This window comes from Pelodiscus sinensis, chromosome 1 (assembly GCF_049634645.1).
Source record: "Pelodiscus sinensis isolate JC-2024 chromosome 1, ASM4963464v1, whole genome shotgun sequence".
Classification (NCBI taxonomy): domain Eukaryota; kingdom Metazoa; phylum Chordata; order Testudines; family Trionychidae; genus Pelodiscus; species Pelodiscus sinensis.
Window position 1 is genome coordinate 327,624,719 of NC_134711.1, and position 10,233 is coordinate 327,634,951.

Genomic DNA, 10,233 nt, shown 5'->3' on the forward strand with positions numbered 1-10,233 from the left:
ATTCTGTCTTCCAGCAGAGTAGAGCTGAGGGGAAGGACAGGGGAGTGGAAGAATGATTGTATGTAATTTATGTCCATAACCTGTCACATGTACATGGCTAAAGCAACTTGCACATGCATATGGATATTAGCTGAAAATGAGTGTGTGCATAGTCACCCATTCCTAATGCTATCCCCTCCCCAATCCAAGTGAAATAACTTCCTTATGTCAGTGTGCCATTTGCCTAATAGCTATAGATCAGGGTGGGAAACGTCAGGGCCAGTGGCCAGATGTGCTCCCTCCTTCTCTCCTCCAGCTTGCCTGGATGCGACCCCCAAGGCTCAGGGCTCCCCCTCCCAGTATTGAAGTATCTGTGCCCTAATGCAGAACTGGAGCACACAAAATCTACCAGCCTGGGTCCCACTAAGCTCTGGTGTGTGAGGGAAATGCGGGGAGTGTCTGTCTTCTTCTCAGTCAGGGACCACGTCAGTGAGACTTTGGGAGGGTTTTGGCTTCTCACTTGTGTGTGGCCCCCAGCTGATTTTTCTGTGGGTCAGTGGCCCCCAGCCAAAAAAAGTTCCTCATCCCTGCTATAGATCCTTGCTTCCAGGGAGGATGCAGGTTCTAGGAGGATGAAGAGAAGCTAGTAGGATGATTGACATCTCTGGATTCAGTCCACATTAGCCAAGCAAAACACTTCAACTTTTCTTGGAAGAAATCCTGAGGGTCAGAGTGTATCACCAGGAGTGTTTGGTAAGGGAAAATGAACAGAGTTTGGTCCTTATTCGATTTACACATGTAAATCTGGAGTGATGTAGGTGAAGTCAACATTTTCATTCATTTTTGAGAAATGAACCCTGAGGGTACGTCTAGACTACAGGCTTTTGTCGACAGAGTCTTTGTCGACAGATACTGTCGACAAAGCCTCTGTAGGCAAAGAGCTTCTAGACTACATCCAGTTCTGTCAACAAAGCAAGCCACTTTGTTGACATGAGAGTGTAGACGCAAAGGACAATGTATATGCAATAACGCCTTCTGTTGACAACTCTGTTGACAAAAGGCGTTATTCCTTGTAGAATGAGGTTTATCGCTGTTGACAAAACCGCCAAGTTCTGTCGACGTTATGTCAACAGAACTCGGCGGTAGTGTAGACGAAGGTATAGTTTTGTTGATAAAAGTCCACTTTTGTTGACAAAACCCTGTATTCTAGACACACTCACAATGTATCCCAATGGGCCACACACAGAAGCTTTGAAGGTCCATTGTATATTCACATAGTTCTCAAGTAATCTGTGGAACTCCCACCAACAATATGTCAGCTGGGCCAAGAGCTTAGCAGTAGTCAGAGAGGGACAGATTGTTTAGACGGGTAACCAGAATATCCAATATTAACAGTGAAGATTTTTTTAAAGTCTTGGAAATGTTCTAAAACTTCCTGATTTACACCTTGTGACTCTCAGGGAGAAATTTTCCCGAGAAGAAGGGCTGCTTTCAACTTCCTCAACAGCATTTTGTACTGGCCTCTGTATATGGACTACAGGTCTGATCCTGTCAGGCAGTGCCTATACTTGTGCCTGTGGTAGAAATCCAAGACTATGTTTCTGCTGATCTTCCTGGAGCTTCTGAACATCTCTCAACCTGCACTAAGAATAGAATGATGTCTTGCTAAATATCACCCAACCACCTGTTCTTTTTCCTTTCAGGAAAGAAAATTCAAGACTGCTCACACCTGCCCAGTACATTATGACAGCCATCAATGACACACAATTCAGGTCTGCAGTGTTCCTCCTCACTGGGATAGCTGGGCACGAAGACATCCATATCTGGCTCTCTATTCCCTTCTGTTTAGTGTATGCTATCTCGATAGTAGGAAATTCAGTCATTCTCTTCATCATAAAAACAGATTCAAGCCTCCATGAGCCCATGTACATTTTCCTTTCCATGTTGGCCCTCACAGACCTTGGCTTATTGATAGCCACCATGCCGACGATCCTGGGAATATTCTTGTTTAACTCTAGGGAGATTAGTCTCCATGCCTGCTTGGCCCAGCTGTTCTTCATCCACTCTCTTTCCAAAATAGAATCCTCTGTGCTGTTGTTGATGGCCATTGATCGCTTTGTTGCGATCAGTAACCCATTGAAATACACTTCCATCTTAACTCTGCCAAGAATAGCTATAATGGGACTAGTGTGTGTGCTAAGAGGGGTGGCTGTAATGGTACCACTCCCCATTCTTCTGAAACAGTTCCAATACTGTCAATCTAATGTCCTCTCCCATTCCTACTGCCTGCATCAGGACATCATGAAGTTGGCTTGTTCAGACATCACAGTCAACAGCATCTATGGCTTATGTGTTAAAGTCTTTACAGTAGGGTTGGATTCATTTCTCATCTTTGTGTCTTATGTGATGATCCTCAAAACAGTGCTGAGCATCGCATCCCGCACGGAATCCCTCAAGGCCCTAAACACCTGTGTCTCCCACCTCTGCGCCGTCCTGCTCTTCTACACATCAGATATCGGCCTAACGTTGCTACACAGATTTGGGGACAGCTCTTCTCACTTGCTTCAGATTCTTCTGGGCTACATCTATTTTCTGATCCCACCCTTGATAAATCCCATCGTGTACAGTGTGAAAAGCAAACACCTGCGTGGGAGAATAATCAAGGCATTTGTCAAGCGAGGGTCAGTTCATTGTTGATCCTCAGGGCTGGTGACATGGGACCAAAAAAACCAAACTAAAACAAAGAAAAACCCCAAGCAATGGCCATGGCTACCTATTCTGACCTGGATTTTCTTCTCCTCCCTTTGCCCCATCTCTTCCCCTGTTGTATTCACTCCCTCTGGGGCACGTGGCATTGGCCACTGTCAGCAGACAGGGCACTGGGGTAGGTGGACCTTTGGTCTGACCCACTATGGTCGTTCTAATGTTCTCATGGTCCCCCAAGACCTCATCCTTACTACTTCCTTTTATCCTAGACTCTGCCACTCTGCAGCCTGGAAGCCAGAGCTAGGTCATGGTAAGCGCTGCCCAGAGAGCTAAAGCCACTATGAAGAGCCCCAAATCCTCCCCATTCCCTCCCCACTAGGATGTACAGCCCAAGGAATGTAGAGAATCTGGAGAGCTCCAAGGTAGCCTATGTCCGCGGGGCAGCTCTTACCATGTACCAACCTTGGCCTGCCTGGGAGGCTGAAGTTGGGGGAAAGTTGAGGAGCAGTGACTAGGATTTAGTGGGAAGAGAGGGGGATGTTCCCAGATGGGAGCGTGGGATGTTGTGAGATTCCCCTCAAGACAGGCAAAGACCTCATGTGGAAGGTAAAGAAACAATAAATACAATTTCACTCTGACAATCCCGATTCTTATTGGTCAGCGTCTGTCTTTGTTGAGTGCCTATCAGCATTCCGATGTGCATCTTGTTCCAGCTGCATCCTAGAATATGATCCATGCAATCCAATGATTCAAAGAGCCATCAAATTTAGGGCCAGAATGACCCATTAGATCACGTAGTCCAGAGGTTCTCCAACTGGGGGAGATGCAGAGTGTATGTGGACGGTGAGGTGGGCCTGAGAAGCTGTAGGGGAAAGAAAACTTTCCTGTTCACATTTAGCCACAGCAATGAGTGACTAGCCAAGCTGATTCCTCCAGACAGATCTGGTGTCCAAACAGCACTGTGCCTTTGTCGCTAAGCGGTGCTGTGAATTCTGACTGTTTTTTGTCAAGGCTGCAGCACCGTATAACAAGTTGTTTCCATCTGAAAGTGAATCCATTTACTGTGGCACCGTGTGCATGTTTCATCCTCAGCAGGCACCACAATCTCCGTTTTGATTTTTGCTTTTATTGCAGCGGGTCATTATTTTATTCGTACAACAGAAAAAAAAACCCAACCCTCAACTGATTCAAGTGACAGCATGGCCCCTCGCATAAATCAGTTTATGCCTTTGTGTGGTGGGGTAGGGATAAACTATTAGGCCGTGTCTTCACTAAATGGACGCTACCACAATCGATCTTCTGGAGTTCGATATAGTGAGTCTAGTTAAGATACTCTTCATCAAACTCAGAGGGCGCCCCCATTGGTGGCTAGTACTCCTGCTTCTGTGAAGAGTAAAGGAAACAAACACTCCCATATGCCTCCTTCTGTGGGGATGGTGGGGAAACTCAAAACAAGGTACGTTGACTCCAGCTACATAATTAACGTAGCTGGGGCTGTGTATCTTGATTCTCCTTCCGTTTTAGTGAAGACCTGGCCTGGGAGACACAAAGAAGGAGTATTGCATCATATAAATTTGAGAACCACTGACCTAGTCTGACCTCCTGGACATCACAGGATGCAGAATTTCATCCCGTTATCTAGGTATTGAGCTCAATGACTTCTTTTTGACTACTGCACAACTTTTGTTCCTCTCACGAGTCTCTTTCAGGAAGTCATCTCATGTTAGTTTGTAGATAGCAGGAGAATTCACCACCTCCCTTGGGAATTTATTCCAGGGGTTGAGTGCCCTTGCTGTTAAAAACTTGTGCCTCATTTCCAAATTTTCTGTGTCTAGTTTCAGTTTCCAGACATTGCCTCTTGTTGGTAAATTCAAGAGTCCCTTAGTGGCTTGTCTTTTGTCTCTGTGAAAATGCTTGTGCACGGTTATCCAGTCAGCTCTCAGTCTTCCTTTTTGTACATGGAGTAGGCTCAGCCCTTGAAGTCTTCCAATGTCAGGCATGTTCTCAAGACCTTCAGTCATTTTTGTGGCTCTCCTGTTTTTCACTATGGGCACCAAACCTGGATGCAGCATTGTTCTCACCAGCTCCATCCATGGAAGTGAGATCCTCTCCTCTAGTTCAACTCACTACCCGTATGTATCCAGCAAAGGCCATGTTGGAAACAACAGAAGAGGAGAAAACCCTGGGGGTATGAATCACATCCAGGGTGACTCTGAGCCATGATGTGATGTGGCCGTGAACAAGGCGCATGAGATCTTAGGATGTGTCAGGCACCAGTAAAAATTTCCAGAGTGCAACTGTGCACATTTCTGATCACTCACATTCTAGAAAGATGACTTCAGGCTGGAACAGGTGCAGAGAAGGAGCGCTAAGATGGGCAGGGCACTGGAGGGCCCCAGCTACAAATAGACTGAAACACTTTAGGCTGTGTCTAGACTGGCAAGTTTTTCGGCAAAATCATCTGCTTTTGTGGAAAATCTTGCCAGCTGTCTACACTGGCCACTTGACTTTCCGCAAGAACACTGACGATCTCGTGTAAGATAGTCAGTGTTCTTGCGGAAATACTGTGCTGCTCCCGTTTGGGCAAAAGCCCTCTTGCGGAAATGAATTGTGCAAGAGGGACAGAGTAGACAGCACAGTGCTGTTTTCTGCAAAAAAGCCCCGATGGCTAAAATGGCAATCGGGGCTTTTTTGCGGAAAACTGCTTCTAAATTGGCACGGACGCTTTTCTGCAAAAAGTGCTTTTGCAGAAAAGCATCCGTGCCAATCTAGACGCGCTTTTCTGAAAATGCTTTTAACGGAAAACTTTTCAGTTGAAAGCATTTCCGGAAATTCATGCCAGTGTAGACGTAGCCTTTCTCTGGTTCAGCCTAGCCCCAGGCAGGCTGAGCAGGGATTGACTTTCTTGATCAATACAGCAGGGGAGTAAACAGAAGGGAGGAGAAGAGCCCCTGAAGGTAAAGGCTGGAGTTGGCAGAAGAACAAGTGGTGAGAAACAGGCAGCAGTAAACTGAGGCTGGCAAAGAGAAGAAGGTTTCTAACCATCTGTACAGAAAGGTCCTGGAAAAGCTGCCCAATTTGGGGCAAACAACACAACTCATTTTAAGATGGAGATTGACAGGTTCACACTCTGGACAATATGCTGGGGTCACCTGCCATAGCAGGCTACTAGGCTCACTGACCCAGGAGGTCCCTTCTATGACTAGGTAGGTGCCTATTGGTTACATTAGCCCATTTTGCATCCCACTAGGATCTCAAGTGGAGTTGCTTGCCCACTATGACCCTGCTCTGGGATCTGGCTGATGAGTTTCTGTGACAGACCGGGCCGAGTCTGGGCATAGCTGAGGGCGTCCGCTCAGGGTGAATTGCTCAAATCCGGGGCTCCTTACAGCCCCCAGACTGGTGCCCTCTCCAAACAGGCCACAAACCAGTCCCACAGAGCGCTTCAGCCGCCTGCCTGAAGCCTCACGAGCAAAACCCCTCTGACACTCCAGCAATATCCGTGCCCCAGATGGCCCCGGGCCTCATACACAGGTGGAGGGGTCCTAGCACCCAATCCCACCTACCCCGAACAAGTCCTGTCCGGTTCCAAGAAACCAGCCACAGATCCCTGGTCAATTTACCCTCTGGACCTTACCCACAAATCACGCTGGGCCAATCCTTTAGCATCTAACATCTAAAGTTTTATTATTACAATAAAGAAAGTCATGAGAGTAAGGTTGTTAAAGGACTAGTACATTACATGCATCGAAACTCCCAGTCCTCGATGCAGGCTCTAGCAGAGATGTTACAGCTGCTGGTACAAAAGTTCTTGTTGCACATCCTAGGATCAGGATGCGTTCACAGGTCTTCCGGACTCTTCGATCCCTGCAATGCTGCCTCTGGGATGAAGTGCTGAGCTGAGAACAAGATGGCGTCGACCACATGGCCTATTTATCCCTCCTTCCTGGTCCCTTCTTGGCTGTAGCAGGTCACCTGGTCAGAGGTCAATCTGTGTTCCCTGCTGGCAGCTCTCAGGTGACAGCCCCCATTCTTTAGGTGTGTCCTTGGCCCATTGAGAGCCATCGTCCCACAGGGCATCGCTAATTAGCATGTCCACAGGCCCGGCCCTGCCCAAGGCTCAACCACATGCAGGGAAATCTTCAGTATCCATACAAGTACAGGCTAATAATTGCACATACAGACATTATACAAACACATGAACAGCGTACATAGGATTATCAGACAGTAAGCTTCTATTCAATACCTCACATGGCCCCCTTCTATACCATTTTGGGGGCCAACACCCCCACCTATGGGTGCATCAGTGATCTGGCTGCTCCCCTCAAGATCCAGTAACATGACACCCCCAACGCAAAATTGATGCAGGAAGTGATGCCAGTGTTAGGCCCTAGAGAATTAAGCCTAGTGCAGTTATGTTAAGACAGATCAAGGAAAGAAGTTAACAAAAGTTTCTGGGTAGTTCCTGAACAGAACAGAACTAGAAATATGGCTCAAGCAAGGGGCAATCCCTACGTACTTGCTTAAGTTGCAAAATAAAGTAAGTGAAAGGCTGCACCTGTAATGAGAACAGCTAGTTTGAAAACTGATAAGGTAACTCCCTGTTTCTGTTCTCACCCTGATCTTAACGAACTGTCTCTGCCCTCTGTTTGTTTTAACTCCCTGTCTCCTTGTTGTTTAGTACTTGCCTTCTAGGCTGATAAGACAGCTGTTGACGCATTATGAATTGCTTAAGGCCATGAAGTATACGTATTAACACTAGAAGCTTCAAATTAATTAAAAGAAAGCTGAGATGCTTAGGCAAATGTTTTATGACGCGACGGAACTGTCTATATAATCTTACTTGTTACTGAAATCAGGGCTGGTTCCCTTGGGAGACGGGCCGCTCTCTATTGTAGTGCGCACTATTCAATAAAGAGCTTGTGATTGGATCTTGCTGGTGTTGCCTGTCTCTTTGCGGTCAGACAACGAACAGAGGCCGTCCGAGTTAAAGTCCCTGACACCAGTAACATCACTGAGGGGATCACAGGCCTCCCCATGCTTTGGCTCTGTGTCATCACATGTTCTAACCCAATGTTAGAAACAAAAGTACAGAGCTGGATCAGTGTATGAGAACCCAGTTTGCCAAAAATAGGCTTCATTACTGCAAGGTCTGTCATAGCAACAACCATGTCCTTGCATTGTCTTAGAATCCCAAGGTAAAACTTGGTAAGACCCAGAACTAATTGGCTCTGCCTTTGTAGCATGATCCCCATGTATGTCAGGTGATTTTGCCCAGAGCTGAAGAAAGTAGTGAATTTATCCAGGCCAGCTCTGGCAACTCTCTGAACAACAATTAACACTGTGTGAATGCAGGTATTCTCACCCCAAATCATGAAGGCATTTTTGCATTTTGCCATGAAAACAAAATGGTGGCGTGCCTCAGTTTCCCTTCTCACACAGGACCTTCTGGCTGGAACCCTTTTTGTCCTGTAAGAAGTTCCAAGACCAGTTACAAGTGTTAACCATGAAATAGCAAGATCACAATGTCCCTTTACGTACTGTCTGTCGTTTGGTACATCTCCAGACAGACTACATGGTATTTCCATAAGATCATGCACATTGTATACTTACAATTCTCTGCAACAATGATACATTGGTTTACAAGAATTAACATCAGTAACAAGAACAATCCTATCTCAGGTGTATATTGACATTCTCCATCATGCCCCTTCTCTGGCTCCACACCATTGCAGTTTTGGCCCGTTAGGTTCAAACTACAAATCTTTTTTGCCAAAGCAAGTCCTGCCCCTCCCCCTTGTCCTCTGGGCTCCAGGCCTGAAACCTCTGGCCTGACCAAGACAAAGGGCTGGCTGGGTGTGACTCCCTGGCTCACAATGGCCCTGGAATTCTCCCCCTTCCCCCACTCAGTGGGGTAACAGCAGTAAGCTGTTGACTCCCAAGTCTCTCCTCTGTCCATCTCTAACCTCTGTTTCCACATGGAACCAGATATCAAACTCCCTGATTGATTATGAGTGTCCACCATGTCCAGAGATGGGAGCTTAACTGCCCTCTCCTGCATCCTAGGGAGAGTGACCACACAGCTCTTCTGCTCTGCATACTTAGCTACACAGTCCTTCTCCTGAATCTGAGACACTAACTTCCCACTCTCCTCATTCACCCGGGAATAATCCTGTTCCATACACACTGGCTTCCCAGTAAGCTGGTCACACATAGTCACTGGGTTAGCAGCCTGCTCCAATCCTCTGGCTGTTCTTGCCTCATCTGGAACAGCCCTCAATCCCTCTGGGTATGTCTACACTACCCTCCTAATTCGAACTAGGAGGGTAATGTAGGCATACCGCACTTGCAAATGAAGCCCGGGATTTGAATTTCCCGGGCTTCATTTGCATAAACCGGGCGCCGCCATTTTTAAATCCCGGCTAGTTCGAACCCCGGGCCACGCGGCTATATGCGGCATGGTGTAGCTAGTTCAGATTAGGCTTCCTAATCCGAACTAGCTACACCGTGCCGCGTGTAGCCGTGCGGCCCGGGGTTCGAACTAGCCGGGATTTAAAAATGGCGGCGCCCGGCTTATGCAAATGAAGCCCGGGAAATTCAAATCCCGGGCTTCATTTGCAAGTGCGGTATGCCTACCTTACCCCCCTAGTTCGAATTAGGAGGGTAGTGTAGACATACCCTCTGAGACTTCTCCAACACCATCCACACTGGGTTTCCCTAAATCCAAGTCAGTGGAGTCACTGTTAACAGACAAATTCTGTCTGTCAGGCACTGAAACAAATGCCTCACACAACAAGCTGCTGCCTTTTACAGGCAGAGCTTTCTCCTGAATGCCTTTTCCAAGCAAGGCCCTGTCACCTCCCTCAGTCACAGCAAACTGCTTGCTACAAGCACTGTCAGGACTCTCCTCCCTATGAGCTTCCTTAAGCCACAGTTCACCCTTCTCTGGCTCTGCAGCAGCATTACCCTGCTGAGTCACAACCAACTCCTCCTGCAATTCCCTTACTCCCTGAGTCATTTCTGGCCCCTCCAGTGGATTCACAGACAATCCCCTTTCAGGCACACAGAGGGTATGTCTACACTACCCCGCTAGTTCGAACTAGCGGGGTAATGTAGGCATACCGCACTTGCAAATGAAGCCCGGGATTTGAATTTCCCGGGCTTCATTTGCATAAGACGGCCGGCGCCATTTTTAAATGCTGGCTTGTTCGAACCCCGCGTGTAGCCACGCGGAACGGGCTAGATAGTTCGAACTATCAAGCCATTCCGCACTATCGTTCCACGAGGCATACAGATAGTGCGGAATGGCTTGCTAGTTCGAACTATCTAGCCCGTTCCGCGTGGCTACACGCGGGGTTCGAACAAGCCGGCATTTAAAAATGGCGCCGGCCGGCTTATGCAAATGAAGCCCGGGCTTCATTTGCAAGTGAGGTATGCCTACATTACCACCCTAGTTCGAACTAGGGTGGTAGTGTAGACATACCCAGACAGACTCACAAGAGACAGGGTCATAGGCACCTTCTCTCCCTTTGCAGCTCTCTAGATGTC

General features: G+C 47.5%; 1 protein-coding gene across 1 annotated transcript; it reads left to right on the forward strand.

The window, feature by feature from the left end:
• Positions 1 to 1,692: 1,692 nt before the first annotated feature.
• On the forward strand, positions 1,693 to 2,676 carry LOC102448434 (olfactory receptor 51G2-like). Its single transcript, XM_006132575.2, has one exon. It carries the CDS (start codon positions 1,723 to 1,725, stop codon positions 2,674 to 2,676), a length of 954 nt encoding a protein of 317 aa, XP_006132637.2. The 5' UTR covers positions 1,693 to 1,722.
• Positions 2,677 to 10,233: the final 7,557 nt, after the last annotated feature.

Excerpts from the sequence above, each read along its gene's own strand:
- LOC102448434 (XM_006132575.2), top strand. The coding sequence starts at position 1,723 with ATGACAGCCATCAATGACACACAATTCAGGTCTGCAGTGTTCCTCCTC.